General features: G+C 40.5%; 1 protein-coding gene across 1 annotated transcript in view; it reads right to left on the bottom strand.

The window, feature by feature from the left end:
- Ttc17 (tetratricopeptide repeat domain 17) overlaps positions 1–27,037 on the bottom strand; it is a 117,554-nt gene that overhangs the window by 52,944 nt on the left and 37,573 nt on the right. The window contains 6 exon segments of the mRNA XM_038329916.2: positions 15,357–15,543; positions 17,879–18,103; positions 18,240–18,317; positions 20,052–20,217; positions 20,374–20,489; positions 25,237–25,383. Coding sequence (XP_038185844.1) covers positions 15,357–15,543; positions 17,879–18,103; positions 18,240–18,317; positions 20,052–20,217; positions 20,374–20,489; positions 25,237–25,383 — 919 coding nt within the window.

Below are 27,037 nucleotides of genomic sequence, written 5' to 3'. Positions count from 1 at the left end.
CACATTAGAGTACTACTCAGCGGTAAAAAACAATGACATCTTGAACTTTGCATGCAAATGGATGGAAATAGAAAACACTTCTGAGTGAGGTAACCCAAACCCAAAAGGATGAATTTGGTATGTACTCACTCATCAGTGGATTCTAGACATAAATAAAGGTCAGTGAGCCTATAATTCCTGATCATAGAGAAGCTAAATAAGAAGGTGAACCCAAAGGAAAACATATAGTTTATCCTCCTGGATATTGGAAGTAGACTAGATTGCCAGGCAAAAATTGGGGATTTGGGGGGGGGGGGGGGGGGGGGGGGAAGGGGGGGAGGGGGAGATGTGGAGAGAAAAGGGAGGAGGGGAGGATGGGGAGACCTTGGGGGAATGGGATGGTTGGGATAGAGGAAGGGTGGATAGGGGTGCAGGGAAGAAGATATCTTAATTAAGGGAGTCATTTTAGGGTTAACAAGAGACTTCACACTAGAGAGGGTCCCAGGTATCCATGGAGATGTCCCCAGCTAGTTCCTTGGGCAGCTAAGGAGAGGGAGCCTGAAATGGCCCTTTCCTATAGCCATACTGATGAATATCTTGCATTGTCACCATAGAAGCTTCATCTGGCGATGGATGGAGATAGAGAGAGACACCCATACTGGAGTGCAGAACTGAGCTCCCAAGGCCCAAATGAGGAGCTGAAGGAGGGAGAACATGAACAAGGAAGTCAGGACCTCGAGGAGTGGGCCCACCCACTGAGACTGCGGGGCTGGTCTAATGGGAGCTCACCAAGGCCAGCTCGACAGGGACTGAAAAAGCATGGGATCAAACTGGATTCTCTGAACATGGCAGACAATGAAGGCCGACTGAGAAGCCAAGAACAATGGCACTGGGTTTTGATCCTACCTCATGTACTGGCTTTTTGGGGAACCTAGTCTGTTTAGATGCGCACCTTCCTGGACCTAGATGGAGTGGGTTGGACCTTGGACTTGCAGCGGGGCAGGGAACCCTGACTGCTCCTTGGACTGGAAAGGGAGGGGGAGGGGAGTTAAGGGATAGGGAGGGAAATGGGAAGTGGGGAGGAGGCAGAAATTTTTAATAATAATAAAAAAAGCTCTATGCTGACACATGCATATGAGAGATGTTTTCTACAGAGCATTCTGGGTAAATATGGACCAAACAATTCAGTTACTTGTTACCATTGTTTTATATAGGCGTTCTGAATACTGAAACCCCAAGGATCATCAGCTACTACAGCACTCTAGTAAGGACACCAACACAGGAGGAACAGAAGAAATATGGGCATGAAGGTGAAAAAGCTTAGTTCTTGCTCTTGAGAAGGTTAGGAAATTGCAGCACAGTGATTAGTTATAATATGACTTACAATTAGTAGACCAGGACCCAGGCACAATGGTGCATACTTTTAATCCCAGCACTTGGAAGAGAGAGGTAGGTAAATCTCTGCGAGATCAAAGTCAGCCTGGTCTACAAAGCAAATTCCAGGTCAGTCAGGGCTACATAGTGAGGCACTATCTCAGAAAATAATAAAACCAAACCAAACAAAATAGGGGACCATATACATCAGAAGGCAGAGTGGGGCCTTCACAACTGGATATGTTGATTTGTGGGATGAGGATGCAAAGTTGTGGGGAGAAGTTAGTGAAAACAGGTGTAGACACACAAAACTGGGAAGTCAGTGTGGACATATATGCGTGCATACACATGTTAAACAAAGTAGAGTACATACAATGTATTCATTATATGCCAGAATTTGATACAATTTGTAAACTTTGTAAAAAAGCAGACATGAAAATATATAAACTGGTAACATGATTGCTCCGTGGTGTGGTTAAGGGGAAGGTTTTTAGTATAGATCTGAGGGAGAGACTAGCTAGAGGCATCTGGAAGAGTCCAGGACAGAGATAAAAAGAAGTAGACTGGATGTGGCCTGGCCACAGAAGAAGCAGAGGAGAGTGTGGGGAGGAGGGAGATAAAGACAAAAGAGAGTAGGTAAAAGAAAGACCAAGGGAGTGCATAGCTGAAATAGCAGGGTTATAAGGAGAATGAGAAGCTGGGGGTAGGGAAGCTCCTGAGTTGGAGGAAGTTTAGGGTAGCGGGGGTTGGGAGAAGGAAGAAGAACGGAGAAGAGCCAGCATAGACTCTTGAAATGGAACAGGGAAGGGACTCACTATCACAAGTATCTGCTGGGAGCAGGCTTGCCCTTTCTCTTAGAGTGAGGCCGTGATGCTAGGACAAGACTTTCAGATTTAAAGCTAAATGAGCTTTACTTATCTGTGTTTAATAAACTGTCTTGAATTTCTTGAGTTTAGTAAATTGTAAGGACAGCATCTCAAACAAGAACCAGAGACTTAGGAATTCTCTAACTGCTAAGGCCTTGGGTCTAGTGACTTCTCATAGGATTCAGATGTGAGCACCAGGAATTCTTAGCTTTGCTATGCATAGTGAAGTGTATCGAAACCAAAGTTTAATAGAATTAATTTTAATCTTTAGTTATATATTTTTAGAATGTACATGTGTGTTTGTGCATGCTTAGAGCTTGTGTGGGGGTTAGACTTTTGGGAGTCTATTTTTTTCCTTCCACCATACAGATTCTGATGAAAAAAACTCAGGTCATATGGTTTGATAGCATGTGCCTTTACTACTAGGTCACCTCTCTGTCCCCACTAAATTTTAAACAGCTGATGTGGGATTCCCCTCTGTATGCTGTGATTACCATTAAAGAATAAAGAAACTGCTTTGGACCTATAACAGGGCAGAACTTAGCTAGGCTGAAAACTAAACGGAATGCTGGGAGAAAGAAGGGCGGAGTCAGAGAGAAGCCATGTAGCCCTGCTGTAGACAGATGCTGGAACTTTAGCTGGTAAGCCACAGCCATGTGGCGATACACAGATGAATAGAAATGGGTTAAATTAAAATATAAGTTAACCAATAAGAAGCAAGAGCTAATGGGCTAAGCAGTGATTTGAATAATATAGTTTCTGTGTGTTTATTTTGAGGCTGAGTGACTGGGAACCAATAAGGGGCTTCCTCCAACAAACTGGCACCCAATGTGGGGCACTACATCCACATTAAAAACCCAAGAAAGCTTAAAAAGGAATTCTAGACACAAAAGAACAGAGTTAAGCATGGCTTTTGGTAGCCACAATTTTTTTCCTAGATGGGCTTGCAGCAAGCAAGGCACTGCGGGGCACAGTAAAAACTGTGAGACTTCTTTTAAAAAAAAGTGGCGGCTTCCTGGTTCAGTAGCACAAACTGCTCTGGCTCTTTTGGGAGGTCTGGGAAATGAGCATCTAAATGTGTTTTGTGAACAGAGTACAGTAATTTGCTTAATGGCAACACAGACCAGCTGTGTGCCTGAAAATGGGGCAATGTACATGGCTCTTGGAGGCAGTGAACAGTTCCACTCTGCCATGCTGGACTGGGTGGGGCAAGCAGGCAGTGCTGTATTTGACCTAGCTATGCCACAGATTTTTAAGAAGCACATTTTAAGAAGTGTTCCTGGACAGTAAAGAATTAAAGATACACAATAAAGACAAATTCAGATGAAAAAGACCTTTAAATAAGACACAGTGTGTTTAAAAAATGTATGTAGGCTTGGTAGAGAAAATAAAAAGAGTATAGAGAGTTTTAAAAGGAAGTAAATGGTTTTTTAAAAAATAAAAAGTCTTTAAAGATACAGAATACAGACAGTCATAGATTAAAAGAAGTGAAAAAATAAGTCATGTAAAGATGAAATATACACAGAGAGGCTGAATTAGGTATCTTGATTTCAAAATATGGATCTAAACATATGTTGCTTTGGAAAAGAGGTTCTTCTTTTGTTTCCACAGAGGATGAGAACCTGTGAATTGCTTCCAGACTAACATGGTTTGATGGACTAAGACCCCCTGAAAGGTCACCTTGAACACCCCTCAAAAATTATTTTGCTCAATAACAGCAGTTTGGAGAAAAACTACACCCATATTCCCAAATATTGTTTATAAATATTTGTTTACATTTAAAGGGGGATATGCTATAGACATTTGCATTGGCATGGATCCTGGTTTACTGATACAAATTTAAGGTCAATTTTGTTATACTCTTGATTAAGGTATTGTGATTGTGCAGCTCATTTAAAAATACAATGTATAATCAAGAAATACATTTAAATATAGAGTCCTCTATAATATCAAGCTTGTAACCATGTTAGTTAGATTTTCCAGATGTACAGAGATATATTTCAGATAGATAGGTATTCTTCAACCCTTTCAAAGACTACAGAATATGACATTTAAAATGTTTAAAAATTTAGGATTTTTCATGACAATGAGACGCATCTGCTTCTGTCATCATCAAGCTACTTCAAGAGAAAGATGGGCATCAAAGAGGCTCCTTATGGAGTTGGTTAGCCATTTGGGCAAGAAACTGCTCTTGTCTGAACTGCTTGATGAACTGGACATGTAGGACCCACAGAGAAATGACTGCTGAACTTTCCTAAAGGTGAGACGATCCTTTGGGGTTCCTGCTTCACAGAAAAGTCTGCTGGATACTATGGGCCTGTGGGCTGAACATGGATGCCCCAATGGTACAGAACTTTGGGTGACTGCCAGGCAGCAAGATGTCTCTGTCAATTCTAGAGTTTTGGAAGTTACTTACAATGCATTTCTTTTTTACTTAGGTAATATTATATCCTTTTGGAGTCTTTGATGGAGTTGAAGATGTTTAGGTATAGTTTTCCTTAGCTATGATAAAAGATAAAGTAGATATAAATATTGTAACTGTAATTCTTGACTGATACCTGTTTTGTTATATGTAATTTACTATGTTAAGGTTAAAACCTTCCTTTTTTATTTAAACATCTGTTCCATACTGTACTATGGGAAACAATACAGGCTACACTACTATTGATCTTTCTTCTCAAACTGTTCCTCAGAACTGCAGTATCCACTCCTTGGCTATTGTGACACTTTGACAACTCAATTTTCATTTTTCTTTTCTTTCTCTCTTTTTTTTTTGGGGGGGGGTGTTAAAGACAGGGTTTCTCTGTGCAGCTCTGAATGTCCTATAATTCACTCTGTAGATGAGGCTGGTCTCTAACTCACAGATCCTCCTATCTCTGCCTCCCAGGTTCTAGTATTAAAGGCATGCACCACCACAGCCTGCCAGTGTCTATTTTTAAATGTTAGCATTTTGGAGATTCTGTTCTTGGCATTTAACACCCTGAATTCCTCTCCCCCTCTCCCAGGGAACCTGAGGCAGTAAATGAATATGGAGCGAACTTGTTACTCCAGTACATTGGTGAATGCTGGCTCATTTCTCCTCTGAGTTTCCTTTTTTGATTAGTGACACTAACATTTATCTACCTTGAAAAGTTAGAAACCTCTCCTGTCAACTCACATTCTGAACAACAATGTTCAGTCCCTCTCCCCATGGCATCTCTGCCACTCTCCTCTGACAATTCAACTCTTTATTGTGCTGAGAAGCTGTTACCCCACTAAATTACCCCACTGTTACCCCACTAAATCTTTGAGCAAGCATCCTTGGATGTTTACTTGTATACTGTCCCTGTCCCATCTAGGGACGTCTTGGGTCCGTTTACTTTCCTGCGCTCCTTCCCACACTCCCTCCCCTCTTCTATTCTGATACAGTGAGCTCTTTCCTGCATCTTTCATTTCTCCCCTTTTATGTGATTTTCCTTAGGCAAATATGTTGCAATATATTCTTTTTTTGTAAACATACAACCAACACAAACATCCTCAATCTCACAATCTCCTCTAATTATACCCTATTTTTTTGCACTCTCATAAAGCTTGCCATTCCATTTTCTCACTTTTTTCAAACCCCATTTCATAGAAGGTTTTAAAAGATTGCCAACAACCTCCAATGCTGGATTTATCCTGCCTTCACCTGACTCAGCACCCCAGGATGCACCTACTGGGTGTCTTGATTGCTCTTCTGAATACTCCTGACTTGTGGGTAAATACTCACCTTTACTCTTCCCTACTGTACTGTCTACTTTTTTCCAATTCTCCTGCATCCTCCCAGTGCCTAATGTAAGCTAAAATGCCCTATTAGCAATTGTTTATACCTTCTCCATTCTATATCAGTTACTCAGGCACTTCCATACAAGCTTGTGATGCAAAAAACCCAGGTGCCTATGGCTCAACAATCATAGTTTCTAGCCTGTCCTTCACTCACCATTATAATATTCACATAGCCAACTGTCAACATCTCCACGTGGTATTTCCTGAGGCAATGCAAGCATAGTCTGTCTAGACACACAGCTCTGCTCCCTCAGCCTGCTCACTCATCTTCATGCCTCTATGAACTCACACTAGCTGTTTGGGAGCTGACTTCCTTTCCTTCTCTGTCACTCTCCATAATCTCTTTTTACGGATGTTCTTTTATCCTCAACATGATCATTTCTGCCCCTTTCTCCCATGTCTGACTCAGGCCAATATTACTTTTATGGACATGCGTGTATACATGTGCATGCATGTGTATGTGTGTCTCTGTGTGTACGTGCATATGTGCACCCTGAACTTGTGCAGGTAGAAGTGGAAAACAGAGGTTAACAACGGGAGACTTCCTCTCTCCCCTTCATCTTATTTTTTGAGAAAGGGTCTCTCATTGAATCTGGAGCCCACTGGTTACTAGCTTGGCTAGCCAGTGAGCCTCTGGGATCCTGCTATCTTTGCTCCAACACCTCCCCCCCAACCAGTGCCAGAGTTAACAGATGTACACCACAACACCTGGCTTTTATATGGGAGGTAGGGATCTGAACTCAGGGCTTCAGGCTTATGAAGTAAGCAGTTACTCTCTGAGCCATCTCCCAGCCTCTCTCATGGATTCTTTGGAAGTATCATCTTAACTGGTCTTCAAGTCTCTACCCTCACCCCACCACAATCTATTCTTAGCAGAAGAATCTCATTAAAATGTAAATTCAGTCACTTTATCACTGTTCAAAACCTTCCAAACATCTTGCTTTTGAAATGAATCCTCCAGTTATTAAAACAACTTGCCACACAATAAACATAAGGCTCTTATCTTCCCTTCATTTCTACTGCAAAGAAATCTGCTTATAAACTGTGTTTTCCTTGGCCAAGCCTTTGCAAAGACTAGTCTCTCTGTCTGAAGTCTTCTCATGCTGTGTATGGGCACTGCATTAAGTCTTTGCTACCATGCCATTTCTTGGGTGGGATCCCCTGACACGCTTGCGCTGTTCCCCCACAGCAGCACTCTTATCCTAAATAGTTACACTTGCCATCCACTCTCCATTTCTTACAACTAGAATACAAGTCCATAAGAGATAAAGCTTTGGTGCTTGCTTTCCAGGTCCTAGACTATTTCCTGGCACAAAGTATTGGCTGAATGAATAAATAAACCACATGCAAGTTCTTTAAATGAAAGAAATCAAATGCTACTCTGTTGCTTAAAGATTATATTCACAGGCTGGTGAGATGGCTCATGGGTAGAGATGCTTGACATGCAACCATAGTGACTTAGGTTTGATCCTGAGAACTCACACAATGGTGGAAGGAGAACCACAAAGTTGTTATCTGAGCTCCGCATGGGTGTCATGGGACATGTGCCCCAACCCACCATATTATACACACACAATAGCAAATAAATAAATGAAATTTTGAAGAAAAAAAAGAGCATGTTTGCCATCACTGCTGTGGAACCAGCTGTTGTGGAGCATTTGCTGAGCACACATGACAGCCTGGGTTCTACTCCCAGCACTGTGTGGGGTTAAGAGGAGCAATAGATTACAGACATATCCACCACAGATCATTTATCATGTTCAATTTTTCTTAGGTATTATTTGGCTAGGACTCTGTTTCTTCACTTCCTTTTGCTGGGGACTTACTCCAGGGCCTTGCACATCCTACAGAGGCCCTTTGACATTCTACACTCCCAGCCCAGGTTAGTAATCTATACTGATAGGATGGATGGTTGTGGAAAGAACTTGTATAAGGGTCAGTAGGCTCCTTTCTCAAAAGAAATAAAAATATTTTTACATGTAGGGCAAAAGGTTTTCATTATAATTTAAGAAGGCTTGGAATGGTGGTGCATTCCTGTAAGCCCAGCCTTCAGGAGGATAAGGCCAGGGGATCACAAGTTTAAGTGCAGGCTGAGCTATACTGCAAGGCCCTGCCTAAGACTAAACAGTCAGGAGGTATTTCCACATTGTCTTAGGGTTACTTTTCTGTGATGAAAACCAGGATCAAAAGCAAGTTCAGGAGGAAGGAGCTTATTTAATCTCACAGTTTGTAGTTCATCATGCTGGGATATCAGGACAGGAACTCAAGGTAGAATCCTGGAGGCAGGAGCTGATGCAAGGGCCACGGAAGAATGATGCTTACTGGCTTGCTCCACATGGCTTTCTCAGACTGCTTTCCTACTGCACTTGCACTACTAGTCCACGGGTGGCAACGCCCACAATGGGTTTGGCCCTCTCCATATCAATCACTAATTAAGAAAATGCCCCTACAGACTTGCCTACAGCTGGATTTTTAAGGAGACATTTTCTCAACTGAGAGTCCCTCTTCCCAAATGACTCTAGTTTGTGTCAAACTGACATAAACCTAGTTGGGTCACATATCTTCACTGTTTTAACACCATGAAATATAATTATACAGTGTCCTAAAAGACAAAAATATGTTAAAAGATTTAATTGAATTCTCTCTCTCTCTCTCTCTCTCTCTCTCTCTCTCTCTCTCTCTCTCTCTCTGTGTGTGTGTGTGTGTGTGTAGGTCAGGACAACTTTGGGAGTTGGCTCTCTCCTTCCACCATGTGGGTCTTGGGTAATTCAATTCAGAGCATCATGTTTGACTGCCTTTACCCACTGAGCCACCTTGCCGGCCCTAGAGATAAAAATTTTGTTCATAAAATCTAAGTACTAGGAACATTCAAAGAAAAGCACTGCTTGTTGACTTAACACAAGTACAGTTACTAGTTTCTGTGCAAAACCCAAAGCAATTCACATGCAGCAAACTAATGCACAAGTCTTGAAAAGCATGCATCTTGTGTATGCTTGTAGGGGGGAGGTTATAGCTGTTCTCCATAATCTTCATAATCTACTGAAATTCATACTTTTCTGTTTACACACACTTCTTTTAAGGGATGGCAACAAAAATGCAGGGATTATACTACTTTTATTAAACATCCCAAGAGTCAACAAACATGAATTGTACTACCATGGATGTACTGGTGTTTTATTGTGTGTTTAAAAGCACGAAAATTAAAGAATGAGTCAGACTGGCAGGAAGGCAGCGACTTGGGTTAGTTTCAGTTCTCCTGACGGATCTTTGACCTGGGCAAATCAAAACCTTTGTTTCTAGACCCATAAACTCACAGACTTTTTCTTATTCTTCCTTATCACATGGATGCATGTCAAAACAATTATCTGGTAACTATAACTAGAGTCCTTAAATTTTTAAAATTATTTTGTGGAAACAAATGGAGGTGGCCTAAATATATATTGAAGTTCTCCCCAAACTGGATCTATAAAACTATCTTAAAGACAAACACACACACACACACACACACACACACACACACACACACACACACACACACACACACTTCCAGCCATCCTTGTGAAGAGATGGTGAAGCAGAGGTTCTCAACTGTAGGTGGCATTTGCTGCAGAGTCTGCAGGAGGCAGCAACTTGCAACATTGCTTTCTTTAAAATCTAAATTATAGAACACTGTGTACAGCAAGCCATAAATCTACAGAAATTCTGGCTGTAGAAAAGACTAAAATCTTATAGAATGAACTGTTATAAAAGAGATATTTATGTAAATGCATGTGATAAATGCAGAAATGCTGTAAAAAGAATACAAAGTCATCTACCTATACATTGCAAGCTACTAAAGTTCATATACACAATTTAGAAATTGTTGAAAAGGCTACTTGCTGTGGAACAATGGTCTGATTTACTGTAAAGCTTTTTTAATTTGTACTGGTTTAATAAAATGCTGATTGACCAGTAGCCAGACAGGAAATACAGGCGGGGCAACCAGAATAGGAGAATTCTGGGAAGAGGAAAGAGTCAGTCTGTAGTCATTACAGAGGAAGCTAGACATAGAGGAAGCAAGATGAGATTGCCTGGCTGATAAAAGGTACCAAGCCACGTGGCTAACACAGATAAGAATTATGGGCTAATAAAAATTATAAGAGTTAATAAGAAGCCTGAGCTGATAGGCCAACTACTTTATTATTAATGTAGATCTCTGTGTGTTTCTTTGGGACTGAACGGCTATGGGCTCGGGAGGGACAGAAACCTTCCGTCAACAAAATGGCACCAACGTGGACAGCTAAATCCACTTAAAACCTGAGAGAGTTTGGGAAGTAATTCTAGACAAAAAAGAACAGAGTTAAGCACAGTTTCTTGGTGGCTAACACAGACAAGAATTATGGGCTAACATAAATTATAAGAGCTAATAAGAAGCCTGAGCTAATAGGCCAACTACTTTATTATTAATGTAGACCTCTGTGTGGGACTGAACGGCTGTGGGCCCAGGCAGAAACCTTGGTAGCAGCATTTTCTCACATGGGCTCTGTTTGCAAGAGGCAAGTGTGTCTCATTTAAGGGAGACTTCCTGACTTCCTTTTAAGATGACCCACCAGCAAACACTTAAATGGTGTTGATGAGTAGCCAATAGCATGCTTCTTGGTGGTGGCATAAACCTTGAAACTCCATAGAGTTCTGGCAATAAACATGGCCAGTACCTCCGCCATGAGGCTAGACTCTCAGAAAGCTAAGGGATGGGGTGGATCCAGCAGCCAAACTGACGACTTTAATTCTTTCCATATCACCTAGCAAATTAAAGACTCATGTGGTCAGAAAAAGAGAAATATACAGTAAAGATAGATTCAGACAAGAAAAAAAATCTCTAAATGGTTTACAATATTATATATATATATATATATATATATATATATATATATATATATATATATATGCTTGGGAGAGAAAAGAAAAATAGATGAAGTTCTTAAAAAGAGAGAGAAAGAGAGAGAGAAGTTGGGTGTGGTGGCACACACTTTTAATCCCAGAATTTGGGAAGCAGAGACAGGCAGATCTCTCTGAGTTCAAGGACAGACTGGTCTACAGAGTGAGTTCCAGGACAGCCAAAGATACACAGAGAAACCTTGTCTTAAAAAACCAAAAATTAAAAATAAAAACAAAAGAAATAGAGTTTAAAATAAAGCCATGAAAAGATGGAAAATACAAAGAGAGTCTAGATACTGTTTGTTATTGTGTTGTCTTTGAATGGTTTGATGGTTGAGGAAGGAACAACAGCTGCTAAAAGACATTTGATTACAAATGCTGCTGGATTAATACAGCATATATATTTTGAAAATGCTTTGACTTCAAAATTTAAGTCAAAATATATGTTACTTTGGAGAAGAGGTTTTGCTTTTGTTTCCACGGGAAATGAGAGGCTGTGGATTCATTCTGGGTTAAGAAGAATCAGGTTTGATCAAGGAAGACCCCCTGAAGAAATTTTTGATAGGAGCAGATGGCCCAGATGTCTAAGTTCTACTTCCAGAACAGTTTCAAGACTGCTGGCGGAGACGATCAAGCCTCACAGAATACTCCAGTCAGGACTTGATCATAACTCTCAATTTTCTTTAGGTCCCTATAAGATTATCAGCACCCACAATCATCAGGGAGTAGCCTAGAAAACTATGCCCACATTCTCAAAAAATGGATTATGGATGTTTGTCTTTGTTTAGAATGTTGGTTGCAAGTTGTTATGGATAATGATCAGGAAAAAAGCTAAACAAAGGAGATTTGACTCAGAGTTCTTATTTTGAAAAAAAGGGGCAGGGGTGCTGTGAGACAATGATCTTATACCCTTTAAATTTTTGTAAGTTGTACTGGTTTAATAAAATGCTGATTGGCCAGTAGCCATACAGGAAGTATAGGTGGGATGACCAGAACAGGAGAATTCTAGGAAGAGGAAGAGTCAGTCTGCAGTTGACACAGAGAAAGCAAGATGAGACTGCCTGGCTGATAAAAGGTACCAAGCCACGTGGCTAACACAGACAAGAATTATGGGCTAATATAAATTATAAGAGCTAATAAGAAGCCTGAGCTAATAGGCCAACTACTTTATTATTAATGTAGACCTCTGTGTGGGACTGAACGGCTGTGGGCCCAGGCAGAAACCTTCTGTCAACAACTACTGAACATGTATTATAAAGAAACTTGTCTAAAATTTTAAGATATGATGATTTTATGTATGACTTATTCTGTAGAATATCTATTCACAACTTCTAAATATCTAGTGTAATGTTTTAGGTAAACACAGGTCTTGGTGCACTGGTGGTAAGCCATTGTTGAAGACACCACATACTTGGGTCAAAGAACAGTACTGACCTGGAAGCATCAACACTGCTGGCTAGTTTAAATAATTCTGGAAGGTGCTATGCATGCTCCAGAGGAGAAAAGTACTCTTCAGTCTTCGTAAGCTGTGAACCTTGTGCACTACAATGACTGGCCTGGTAAGATACGCCTGCTAGTGCAATGGTGCCAGGAATGTTGTGGGTAACCAACGACTTTCTGATTAGATTTAAGGCCTGATCCAATGAAACCCATACCTGGCACCATTATTGGGCCAAAACCCTATGACTAAGTAGATCATAGGCCCTAGGAGAGAATTTAGTACTATTATTCTGCTAAATGGACACATTATCAAACCTCCCCTAAAGATTTATCATTGTATCCATAGACGAAGGCATCTCTTAACCTTCATTAGAGAAACTTCTATATACAGTAGGTAATGATGACAGAGAACTACAACTGGCCAAGGAATAAAGAACAAGAGATTCCAGAATCTTCAGCCCTAAGTAGAACACATATACTATACTCCCTGCTTCAAAGACTCAGGGATCATTGTGGAAGAAGAGTGGAAAGAGTACGAGTCAAATAGAGTAGACAGATACAAGGAAACAGTGTCTTCTGGATGTAGCAGGGCAGCTACAATCTGAACTAACAGTGGTTGTGACAGCATTCACAAAATCTGTGCAAACCTAAACCAGATCAAATAGCAGCATAAGGACAGGAGTTGGGCATCAAGTTCTACTTCCTAGTCAAAGAGCTGCTCAGAGAAAAAGGGTCAGTTCTTTCTAAGAGTATAGCCCCTGAAAAGTTGGCCATGCTCTAGTGGAAGGACACAAACCCAAGAATATGTGGACAGCATAAATTGGCTTTGATGTGGAATGGGGTACAAAGGGAAGAAAGAGTGGCTCTGAGAAGAGTTGGAGGAGGGAGGGTGAATATGATCATAACACATTTTACAAAATTCTCAAAGAAATAATAAAAACCTTTAAAAATCCAACCTTTTAAGTCTTCCTTTATAAAAAAAAAACCCTGAAATGAGTTTGTTAAAATAATACATAAAGAAAAATTCAGTAGTAAAATTCACTCAGTGTGATCACTTAGATTCACACCTAGGGATACTAGGGTAATGCCATGGTTAGACATTTTCCTGTTCACATGCTCACCATCTCAATACTGACTAACTGAGAGAGCCTGTTCTAATAATCAGGGTAAAGGCCTCATGACTTACACAGTTAGTTACTTAGTGGAGAAGGATTAATCTTGTCCAGTTTTTGCTCATGAGTTCTCTCTGAAAGAACAATAGCAGTTCATCTTTCAAGCTAAATTGTTTTCTTTCATAGTTGTATTGGACCCAAGGATATCATGGAGATAATCTAGACTAGCAGATGCTCCATATCTGATAAAGATGTGCCTCACATTACTTGTTCCTAGACAAGTTAGGCTCTTGGGGACGAGCCCATCACAACTAAATACCTCTGTTTACATGAGTGACATAGGAATAAAGTGCAAGAAACAAAAACAAAACAAACAAAAAACTGAACACAAGTGTGTACCATTGACACAAAGGGAAACAATTTTCAGAGGAAGGCCACTAATATGTATAAACTTCCAGGAACCAAAGTGTTGAGAAGGCAAGGACATGAGTTTCTCCTAATAAAAGACCCTTAGTAAGGAGAACAAGTTTCTTCTTGGGTAAATGATGAAGTAAGAACCAAACTTTCCCTTAGAAAGCTCTGAATACCTGGTATTTACTACAAATTTCTTTAAAATTACATTTTTATTTTATGCACGCATGTGTGTGTGTGTGTGTGTGTGTGTGTGTGTGTGTGTGTGGTTATACATGTGAAGGCTGGAGGATAACTGGTGGGAGCTGGTTCTCTTCTTCCACCATGTGGGTCACAGGCACTGAAATCAGGTCTTTGGGATTGGCAGCATGTGCCTTTCCCTGCTGAGCCATCTCAATGGTCTTACTATGAATTTCTAAAAGCTTACTTTTACCCAGTTATCTATTATAACATAAGTATCTCACTTAATTCTCTCAGCAAGTATGTGACAGTTTTTATTGTCTTTCATTGCAAAGGTAATGATATGGGTATTTTTGTAGGGCAGAGTATGGCCCAGGCATGAATCTGTGTAATTCTAGTGCTGGCCACATGACTATTCCTTACTAAAATACTATCTAGGCCTTCCGTATTCATGAGAACTCTAATTCATACCATGCCCAACACTAATACCCATCTGACCTATGTTATTATGCTGCTGACAGAGTTTGGTATTTAATAATGCAAGGACATTTATTCCCAATTCCATTACCATCCTGAGGCAGTCTGGTAAAGCGAATCAGGGATATCAGTTTATGTCTTAAGTCTATTATAAATCATCTTAGTCAGGTCACATAAACTGGATGTCAGATTTGCTCAATTTTTAATATCCAAATTGAAGGAACTAGAACGGAAGCCCTCTGCCTAAGCATTACACTATATGGACATCAATGGAACGTCCATTGTTGCTCTACCCAGCACCTGCTAGGTGCTGCAGATCCACATACATGTAAACTGTTTCTGTCAAAGTTCAAAGGCTGAATGTGAAATAAACAATCTTCTCCTTGTAATGAAGGTTACTGGATTTCATTTGACTTTTAGAAAGGTTTCACGCTAGTTCTACGGAAGATAGCCTTAAGGAGAAAGGACACTGTGATGTACTATTAAGTGTTACTGTGAAAGTGCAGGAAAACTGAGCCTACTCTAAAATGTAAGGAGCTGTTTTCAGGGACTAAGTATGTAGAACTGTGCTCACGACATATGCTGACTTCATGAGTTTCCTTTATCAGTTATGGTTAAACAAATTTTATGGTTAAACAAAGAGAAAACACATAACCTCAATTTTACTGTATATTTTAGCCAGCATTTCGTAACCCAGAAATAGCTTTCTAGAATCTCGAGGAAGTTTCTAAACCATCTCCATTCTTGCAATCATGACAACAGCACTGGTTGAGCTCCTAATTGTTCAGGTGCTTACCACTACAGACAGAAGAGGTGATGTTGTACAGAAAAGGGTAAAACTGCATGCAGCGGATCAGCTTCAAGCTGCTTTCACACTCTGGGCATTTGGTAGTTAACTTCAAGGCCCGCCTGAAGGCTTCAAGTGCCCCGCTGACATTCTTTAGAGCAAGGTAAGCATTTCCCAGGCTCAAAAAGGTCAGGGGCTGAGAAGAGAAGAAAAAAGAAATCAGCAGAATGTAAATGAACTACTGTGTTTTGAGAAGCAGAAAACCTTCACAGTGCACTTCTTTGAGCTTTTCTTGGGCTGCTCTGTAAAGGTTACTGCTAACCTGTCCATGTCATTCACACCAGCCCACTCTAAACTGTGCAACATGTATAACTGGACCCTTAACAAAGATCAAAAACTACTAAAAGTTGTAACTAGTCTTAAATGTAACTTAGTGAATTTCATATTACACACTAATATATCCTGGTAACTGCTACTCAACCCAATATATAAAACAAATAGAATGTCTCTAGTATCCCAGAGGTTCTCTACCTAAAGCAACCATTGTTGAGATATTGTGACTTCTATCACCACACATCAACTTTGCCCTTCGAGAAGTTCACAGGAATGGAATCAAACAGTGAGTTCTCTAACATGTACATACAAAACATACTGCTCATAGCAGCTTCTTCTGCTTGATCTAGGATTAGTTCATGTTCCTAAACTGGGCACAGAGTACATGCCTGCTATCCCAGCAATTGAAAGGCAGAGGTCGAAGGCATTGTGAGCTTTGAGGCCAGTTTGGACTATCACAATGAGATCATCTTAGAAAACAAAACATTTTTATTAAGAGCCTAAAAAATGCTAAGACAAGGAAATGGCATTTTAAAATAAGGTAACCAGTTTTATAAATGGTGGTTCCGAGGCAATATACTGTTAGTAAATTGTGAGCGCCATAGTCAGCGTCCCCATGCTCAAATCTGAGAACATTAAATCATCTACTAAGGGAGAAATCTACCTCCTAAGGCTGTTCTGCTGATAAAATGGACTGTTCTATGTAAAATACCTGGAGGGTGCCTAGCTCTAGGGGAAAAAAAATGATGTGCCCAGTTCAGGTGAAGACACAGGCACAATGAGGATTTGTAGCCCTTGCTTACGATCATATGTATTGGCCCAATCTTTTTGCTGGACTCTCTGGCTGTGTAACTGATTACCACAGTTATCAAGATATTTTCTCTTTCACTGACTTATTAATTTCAGTGCTAAGTACTTGCAATTCCTGGTTCTAGGTGAGTATTCCCAAATGCTGACGCTGGGTAGGGGAGTGTTGGTAAGGTATATTTTTGCTACACTTATTCTGATTCACTGATTCTCTCTTTATCTTGTAGAAGTACCATAGCACTTCAAAACTAAAATGTACTTATAATTTTAAATACAGAAAGACAAATGTTTTTTCTTCTTCAGAAAAATGTCCCGTAGCTGCTTTAGCTGGCAGCAGCAGCAAGTGAACACAGGAAGAATTATGGACCACAGCAGCACAGGGCCTTCCATGGGGATGCCTTCTTCATCACACCCTGGCACATGGGTATCATTTATTCTCACTGTACCTTGTCTGCTACAAAGCAAGCATTGGATAATATCTGATGGACTTACTAGCAACCTGACCTGCTGGAAAGTATAGAAATTAAAAAAAATTATGCTTAAAATTCGGTTGTAAATTTATGAACTCTCAATAGGTAACATTCTATATTTAAATATTTAGTTTTAGGATACCTTAAAGAAACCTGAGCTATTTACACCCCTGTCTTCTAAAGGATTCTCTGGAGATAAAATATATAATCATGTAGGTGTTAGGAAAGAGCAACTTAACTATTTGTATGTATAATAGCCATGGCATTTCATTAAAAACTGTGATAAATCAATAAGATGAATTATGATGTGGCACCTTAAAAATAAGAACTAAAAATAACAAAGCAGTCATGTTGGGCATGCTCTACCACTGAGTTACAGTTCCAGTCCCCTGCCTATTATTTCTTACCAAAACAACTGTTTAACTGTGCTTTGTCTCAGATGATATAACTATATTTATAAATCAAAAACTCCATCTGTAAAATGCACAGTACTGAGCAAGGTACATTCAGAGATGAGGGGATAAAATAAGAGCAGGTGTTGCAGACTGATGTAGAAAGTGACAGTATATTTTCATAGCTGCAGAATTTTTATTTACATGCAAGTTTTAAAAAAAGCCAACTGAGAATTGTTAATTTCATTCATTTAAAGAAAAAGGCTAGCATGATGGTACATGCCTATAATCTTGGGTCAGGAGCATGAGGCAGGAGAATTGTGAACTGAGGAGAGCTCTGGCTAAAGTCTGACCCTGTCTCAAAATAAATAAATATCAAAGTAAAATATATTTTTCTTGAACTATGCAAAGTCTACCCTGACAAGCAGACTTGACAGTTTTTATACCCCTCCTAGACACAAAGTGCACTCTGCAACCAAGCTGTTCTCACAGCTCGCGGCTGTAAGGTGGTAAGGGAGGAGTGTCTCACCTCGGAGCTGTTGACAACCAGTGCTTGCAGGAGCAGCTTAGTAGCATCAAGATGAAGGCCGTAATGAATCAAAAGGTTGGCCAGGTTGACAAGAGGAATATCCTGGTACTGAAACGGAGCTAAATTCAAAGCTCTCTGAAGGCAGAGGATAGCGAAAGTGCTGTTTCCCACAGCTCTCCAGTACAATCCTGCTTCATTCAGAATGAGCCAGATCGGAGCATTTGGCTGAGAATGTCAAAGTACTTCCGTTAAGTAAAAAGTGCAGTACTCATTCTAAATAGAATCTTTAACAAGTACATTAAAAACTTTAATTACATTTAGTAAGTATTTAAGCTTTAGATGCTGCAAACAAATGACTTACCTTGTTAATAGCATGAAATAAAAAAGACCCAATTTCTTCTTCTGGGACAGTATAGTTTTTAATACGGGAAAGCAAAATCTGAAATTATCAAAAGAAAGACTGACTCAATTGAAAATAACAGGGAAGGCATTTGGAAGAATCTCTATGATGGCAGTCTTTAAATGAGTGTCTCAAAATTTTATTTATAAATAAATTTATTTATATAATATTTTATTTATTCATTGTGCATGAATGTGTGTTTTGTGTGTGTTCCTGTGCATATATGTGTATGCATGACATGTAGAGGTGAGAGGTTGATGCAGAGCATCTTCCTCTCCTCTGTCACTCTCTATTTTATGAGACACAGTCTTACTGAACTTGGAACTCACTGATTTGCTAGACTAGCTGACCAGTAAATGCCAGGAGTTCTCTTGCCTTCACCCATCCTCAGCTTTTTATGGAGGTCCAGGGGTCTAAACTTAGGTCCCCATGCTTGTGCAGCAAACACTAAACCCACTGTGGCGTCTCCCCAAGAATATTACTCATGTATAATCATATATACAAGAGTTTATTAACATACTAACAAGTAATCATCAGCTCACATATATGCTCTAGTGTCCTTCAATTATGAAAGTTAAAAGATGTACATACATTCTCTGTTTCTGTCTGTCTGTCTTTCTAGTAATATACCCTCTCACACTGAAGGTGACCTATGTGCATAGAATTTAATGAGCAGTTCTGCAGAATCAACACATGCACTACTGGGTATACTAAAACTCTGCAGAATCAACAGCATGCACTACTGGGTATACTAAACTCTGCAGAATCAACAGCATGCACTACTGGGTATACTAAACGCTGCAGAATCAACAGCATGCACTACTGGGTATACTAAAACTCTGCAGAATCAACAACATGCACACTGGGTATACTAAAACTCTGCAGAATCAACAGCATGCACACTGGGTATACTAAATTCTGCACTCATCCCAAGCTGGAAAGGACCAGACCTCCACCCAGCAACTTTATCTTCTGCAGTGTTTGTGTACTTGTGAGCCACTCTAAAGAACGTCGTGCTTTAAAACATGTTTTGTGTTCTGAGAACCAACAACAGTACCTGGTAAATGATCGTTTTTATGCTTTAATGAATGTGTACCAAATTTAAGAAGTCACTATACTCAGTTTAAAACGACGCTACCAAATTAGTTGCCACGGTCTGATTTTTCCACAAAAAGATAATGCTTTGATTTGTAGTTTTAGAGTAGTTACATTTGTTAAAATATGATAATCTACATATTATCTCTGGAGAACACATCTATCTACGTTAATAAAGTACTCTTAGTCATACACAACTAATAAGATCTAAAGGAAATAGTATTAAGAAAATTTATTCATAATTTTGCTAGATGGCTATCAAATTAATAGATTCCCAAGGACCTCACGTAGGTCCGAGGCAAGTGACAACGTCAGAGAGCAGGAGAACTTTCAAGCTTTCAATTCCCGAGGCAGCTGAGAGAGTACAAAGCTAAGCTGAATTAGTCAGGACGGCCTCCATTAGACAGAGTTCTATGTCTCACGTCTTCAGAGCTCTCTGGTTAGAGGCACTGAGGGTGCTCAGCCGGACTCCATACATTGAAGCCCCAGGGAGCATTTCTTGCTGCTCTGTTGTTAAGAAGCACGGCTGACATCTCAGTCATCTCATCAATTCTTAATGCTACTTTAGTTTCTCAGACTGAAAACTAAACACCTTCCTTCAAGTTTCTGTTCCATCTAAGAGGCTTCCAAAGTCACCCAGAGTGGACGGCAAGAAACAGCAGCCTAAGTGAGCCTTACTTTGCGTGCATGGTCATCGGGTATTTTGGCTTTCAGATCCATGCGGACCTCTAATTCTTTGACTAAGTAGGACAGAGTGTGGCTTTTACTGGAGTCAGTTATGGAACAGTCAGGGGTTTGGGCCTCTTCTTTTGAAGAATAATCATCACTGGTCAGTTCGTGGATCCTGGCATAAGAAAAAGGAACAAGATTCATATTTTCAAAGTTTGGGTGAGTTCAAGACAAAGACTTAACCTTTCAAGTCCAAGGCTGGTGCTCTCAAAGAACCGCCAGGAGACAATCATGCAGAATCAGGTGCTTTGCCAAATCCACCAGCACTTGCCTGAGTCCTTTGTTTTCTGGAGGCAGAAAGTATGTTGGCAATTCCCCACCAAGAGGGACTCTGGGATAGCTGTCTCTACAATCTGCTCTTTTAGGCCAAAGAATATGTTGTTTATCCTATGAAAGAAACAAATCTTGTCATAGATTACTTTAGACTCACCATTTCAACATGGTAAATGAACTGTCAAAAGAACTAGACATTCTAAGGGGCTGGAACAATGTTTCAGAGGACCCACGTTTCATTCCCAGCGTCCACATGGCTTCTCACAACTATTTCTAACTCCAGTTCAAGGGAATCTGAAGCCCTCTTTTGATCTACATAGGCCACTTCACACATGTAATGCACATATATGCAAGCAGACAAAACATTCATATACATAAAAGTAAGAAAAAATCTAAAAATATTAAAAAAAATAATTTAGGTATATGTGGTGGTTTGAATAAGAATGACTCCACAGAGTCATCTATTTGAATGCTTAGTCACCAGGGAGTGACATTATTTGAAAGGACTAGAAGAATTAGGACTAACGGTCTATTTGGAGGACGTATATCATTTTGAGGCTTTAAAAGTCCATGCCAAGCCCAGTGTCCTTCTCTCTGCTTGAGGATCAGGATGTTAACTCTTAACTATTTCTCCAGCACCATGCCTGCCTGCTGCCATGCTCTCTCCTAGGATGGTAATGGACTCAATCTCTGAAACTGTGAGCAAGCCCTACTTAAATGTCTTCTTTTGTAAGAGTTGCTTTGGTCATGGTGTCTCTTCACAGCAGTAGCATAGCAACGAAGACAGTATGATATGATGATATGATAGTGTACATAAGCAACCCCAAAAACTCCACCAAAGAACTCCTACAGCTGATAAACTCCTTCAGTAATGTGGCAGGATACAAGATCAACTCCAAAAAAATCAGTTGCCCTCCTATACACAAAGGATAAGGAAGCAGAGAGGGAAATCAGAGAAGTATCACCTTTCACAATAGCCACAAATAGCATAAGATATCTGGGAGTAACTCTAACCAAGGAAGTGAAGGATTTATTTGACAAGAACTTCAAGTCTTTGAAGAAAGAAATTGAAGAGGATACCAGAAAATGGAAGGATCTCCCTTGCTCGTGGATTGGGATGATCAACATAGTAAAAATGGCAATTCTACCAAAAGCAATCTATAGATTCAATGCAATCCCCATCAAGGTCCCAACAAAATTCTTCACAGATATTGAGAGGACAATTATCAACTTTATATGGAAAAACAAGAAACCCAGGATAGCCAAAACAATCTTATACAATAAAGGTACTTCTGGAGGCATTACCATCCCTGACTTCAAACTCTATTACAGAGCTACAGTATTGAAAACAGCTTGGTATTGGCATAAAAACAGAGAAGTTGACCAATGGAATTGTATAGAAGACCTGGATCTTAAACCACAAACCTATGAACACCTGATTTTTGATAAAGGAGCCAAAAGTACACAATGGAAGAAAGAGGGCATCTTCAACAAATGGTGCTGGCATAACTGGATGTCAACCTGTAGAAGAATGAAAGTAGATCATATCTATCACCATGCACAAAACTCAAGTCCAAATGGATTAAAGACCTTAATATTAATCTGAACACACTGAGCTTGATAGAGGAGAAAGTGGGAAGCACTCTACAACAAATGGGCACAGGGAACCGTTTCCTACGTATAACCCCAGCAGCACAGACATTAAGGGCAACATTGAATAAATGGGACCTCCTGAAGCTGAGCAGCTTCTGTAAAGCAAAGGACACTGTCACTAAGACACAAAGGCAACCTACTGACTGGGAAAAGATCTTCACCAACCCTGCAACTGACAAAGGTCTGATCTCTAAAATATATAAGGAACTCAAGAGACTAGACTTTAAAATGCTAATTAACCCAATTAAAAAATGGGGCGCTGAACTGAACGGAGAATTCTCAACAGAAGAAGTTCAAATGGCCAAAAGACACTTAAGGTCATGATCAACCTCCTTAGCTATCAGGGAAATGCAAATCAAAACAACTTTGAGATACCATCTTACACCTGTCAGATTGGCTAAAATCCAAAACACCAATGATAGCCTTTGCTGGAAAGGTTGTGGGGTAAGGGGTATACTTATCCATTGCAGGTGGGAATGCACACTTGTGCAACCACTTTGGAAAGCAGTGTGGCGGTTTCTCAGGAAATTCGGGATCAACCTACCCCAGGACCCAGTAATTCCACTCTTGGGAATTTACCCAAGAGATGCCCAATCATACTCCAAAGCATTTGCTCAACTATGTTCATAGCAGCATTATTTGTAATAGCCAGAACCTGGAAACAACCTAGATGCCATTCAGTGGAAGAATGGATGAAGAAACTGTGGAATATATACATGTTCGAATACTACTCAGCGATAAAAAACAATGACATCTTGAATTTTGCATGCAAATGGATGGAAATAGAAAACACTATTCTGAGTGAGGTAACCCAGACCCAAAAAGATGAACATGGGATGTACTCACTCATAATCGGTTTCTAGCCATAATTAAGGGACATCGAGCCTATAATTCGGGATCCTTGAGAAGATATTAAGAAGGTGAACCCAAAGAAAAACATATAGTAATCCTCCTGGATATTGGAAGTAGAAACGATCGCCGGGCAAAAATTGGGAACTTGAGGGTGGGGCGAGACGGGGCCAAGGGAAGATGGGGAGAGAAAAGCGTGAAGGGGAGAATGGGGGGAGCTAGGAGGAATGGGATGCTTGGGATACAGGAAGGGTGGATATGGGAGCAGGGAAGCATATATCTTAATTAAGGGAGCCATCTAAGGGTTGTCAAGAGACTTGACTCTAGAGGGGTTCCCGGGTTTCCAGGGAGATGCCCCCAGCTAGTTCCTTGGGCAGCTGAGGAGAGGGAGCCCGAAAAGGCCAGTTTCTATAGCCATACTGATGAATTTCTTACATATCACCATAGAACCTCCACCTGGCGATAGATGAAGAAAATGACTGAGCCCCACATTGGAGCACTGGACTGAGCGCCCAAGGTCCTGATGAGGAGCAGAAGGAGAGAGAACATGAGAAAGAAAGTCAGGACCGTGAGGGGTGCGTTCACCCATGGAGACGGTGGGACAGAACTAACGGGAGATCACCAACTCCAGTTGGAATGGGTCTGATGGAACGTGCGACCAAACTGGACTCTCTGAATGTGGCCGACGGTGGGGGCTGACAGAGAAGCCAAGGACAATGGCGCTGGGCTTTGATTCTTCTGCATGGACGGGCTCTGTGGGAGCCTTCTCAGCTTGGTTGATCACCTTCCTGGACCTGGGGGGAGTTGGGAGGACCTTGGTCTAAACATAGAGTAGGGAACCCAGATGGCTCCTTGGCCTGGAGAGGGAGGGAGGGGAGGTATGGGTGGAGGGGAGGGGAGGGAAGGGGGAGAAGATGGAAATTTTTAAATATAAAAAAAATAAACCATAAAAAAAGTCCATGCCAAGCCCAGTGTCTTTCTCTCTGCTTGAGGATCAGGATGTTAACTCTTAACTATTTCTCCAGCACCATGCCTGCCTGCTGCCATGCTCTCTCCTAGGATGGTAATGGACTAAATCTCTGAAACTGTAAGCAAGCCCTACTTAAATGTCTTCTTTTGTAAGAGTTGCTTTGGTCATGGTGTCTCTTCACAGCAGTAGCAGAGCAACAAAGACAGTATACAAGAATGGCTGAACAGAAAAGTAATATTTTCAGATAAATGTGGGCACTCTGGCTGATTTTACAATAGGCCTTCTACCAGATTCTTAGTCTGACTTATTCTATTTGCTTTCCCACAGACTGACTGTATTCAGGAGGCCTATGTCAGCTAGGGCACTGAAACACAAGGACAGACTGGAGGCATTACTAGAAAGAAGAGCAACTCCCAGCCTCATATGAACAGAAAGTCTTGCTGTTCCAGTTGCTGATGGATCCCATCAAATTTTCAAATAAAACCAATAACGTTCTTGGCACCATAAGAAAGGAAATACATCACTGGGAAAGTCACTGGTCACTTACGGTCACCCGAGCCTGAAGTTTAGCCTATCTATCTCCGGACTCTGTATAATAATGGTACCTCCTTTGGAGGTGCAGCTTGTAACTTGCACCTGCAAGCATATATAAGCTCCTAATATTGCAAAACAAGCAAATCCCAACCAAAAATCTTTGATCAAATGTGAAAAACTTAATAATCCCTTTAGTAAGGCAACTCCAATGCTCAAGAATCCTGTTTCAGTTTCCCAACAATTCCTTTAGAAATTTGTAAAATGTTCATTTTTCTACATATAAATAACTGTACTAAAGGCCTACTAATCCAAACTTTGAGGATTTTGTATATTATATAATGATTATATCTAATGACTGAATTGTTAGAATAAAAAGTAACCAATTAAATTCTGAGATTTGAATGGTAAATTAAAAAGTACACATTTTTGTCCTCATGTTGTGGCTAACATACAATTTCTTCATGGCAGCCTAGAAATGTATTTACCAATGCATTCACTGTACACATCTTGCATTAGCATAAAAGATTCAAGAGGGCAAGAAGTTATCTACTATGTCCTAGTATCAGCCTAGCATTCAGTACTGACTGAATAAATAAAGAAGACACAAGCTAGAAATTATACCCAGCATATAAAACTGGAATCAGAGTTTTTATCTGCCCCAGTGGATGATGAGGAACTCAGAGAAGATCTTCCTGATTCAATTCCCTAACAGAATGCCTTCCATTCAATAGTAAGTTTACTCAATGTGCGCTGCATGAGGCTGGACAGTGTCGGGGCCACACCAATCACTGCAGCCACAGCTTAAGAGACCATGTCTGCTGGAGCAAATACCTTTATCATTCTCTACACACTTACCCTGTATGCATCAGAGTCACGGCCCCAGACCCAGAGGACAGAATGGGCTACAGGGGGAGGCTTGGTAGCCTCACTGACATCACTCTGATTTGTGGGGACATCAAAGTTCACGGACATCATACTGGAGGTTGATGAGTCATCACCAAACTAGAAAATGAAAAGTTTCAATCAATTCTGAGTGGAAGAGGAATTATGAGGGAAGTTTTACTTAAACCAAAAACCTACTGAACATTCATCAGCAGTCTAACAGAAATTCAGAAAGCAGGTCAGCAATAAGCAATAGGTTCATTTATTCCTTAGAACTACATCCCGACAGTATTCTCATGGATGTGCACTGCAGTTAACAACTTTAATGCAACTTTGCCATAGAAGGTGAGAAAAAGCACGAATTGTCTTCCCATCCTTTCACTTCCATTTTAAAGGTTTTCCTAGTTTAGATTCGATGGTTAACTAATTAACTAATTAGGCAATTTATTTCTCTCCCTTGCCAAAACTAAAATGGTTATTATTCTATAAAGCTAGTTCTACAGTTAGAATCAAGGAAGGTGAAGGAAGTATTCTTAGGAGCTGGAGAGACAAGTCAGAGATTAAGAGCACTTACTGCTCTTGCAGAGGACCTGGTTAGGTTCTCAGCACACACATGGTGGCTCACAACCCTTTGTTAACTCCAACTTCAGGGAATCTGACACCCTCTTCTGGTCTATGCAGGCACCAGGCACACATATGATGTACATTATCTACATGCAGGCAAAACACTCATACACATGAAAACTAATAATACAATTTTTAAAAGTGTTCTTAGGGGTTTTACGTAGCTGTCATTTAGAGATTATAGACTGCTGCCAATTCTATACAATCTGTAGAGCTAAAGAGGGGAAACTAAAACTGAAGGACCACACACACACAGTTTTCCTCCAAACAAAGATAAATTATTTACTACACTTGTAAGACACCCTGGTTCTACTGGTGTCATATAGCGAATGAGGAAAAGAGCATCGGAGGGAAGAATAGGGAAGACATGAGAGAAAGGAGCAAGCATGCTAACTGTGTACTTCTAGGTCTTATGAATAGAAACATACTCTTCTGCTATACAGAAGTGATATACCTGAAAGGACACTGCTCCAGGGCAGTACTGAATCTACTGGCGTATCCAAAGGTCATACTGGACTTCAGTCATATTTCCAAACCTTCTTTCCTCTTTAGAATGCTTGGGTTGACAACAGTGAGATACACTCTAGGATGGTATGAGTCTTTACTCACTGTCAAACATGGAGGGGTGCTAGTGACTGATCTGTGGAAATCAGAGGAGCATTTGCTCCACAATGCTGCTGCCCTTCCTGAAAGGCCTATATATCTTAGTTTCTTACTACCTGTGGCAGTTTGAATGTAATTGGCCCCCATGAGCTCATAGGGAGTGGCACTATTAGGAGGTGTGGCCTTGTTGGAGGATGTGTGTCACTATGGAGGTGGGCTTTCGGGTCTCACATATGCTCAAGTGATGCCCAGTATCTCAGTTCACTTTCTGTTGCCTGTGGATCAAGATATAGAACTCTCAGCTTCTCCAACACCATGTCTACCTGAATGCTGTCATGTCCCACCATGATCATAATGGATTGAATCTCTGAACTGTAAGCCACCCGATGAAATCTTTTTCTTTATAAGCGTTACTGTGGTCATGGTGTCTCTTCACAGCAATAGAAAGCCTAACTAAGACACTATTCCTATTAATGTTGTCTGGGGCTTTTCAAATTAAAGGGCTCAAATTTGCTTATGATTTGCCCCCTAGAATGTTTTCCTGACT

Source organism: Arvicola amphibius, chromosome 5, assembly GCF_903992535.2.
Source record: "Arvicola amphibius chromosome 5, mArvAmp1.2, whole genome shotgun sequence".
Taxonomy (NCBI): domain Eukaryota; kingdom Metazoa; phylum Chordata; class Mammalia; order Rodentia; family Cricetidae; genus Arvicola; species Arvicola amphibius.
The sequence above is the reverse complement of the archived record's forward strand: the minus strand, read 5'-3'. Positions and strand labels throughout refer to the sequence as shown.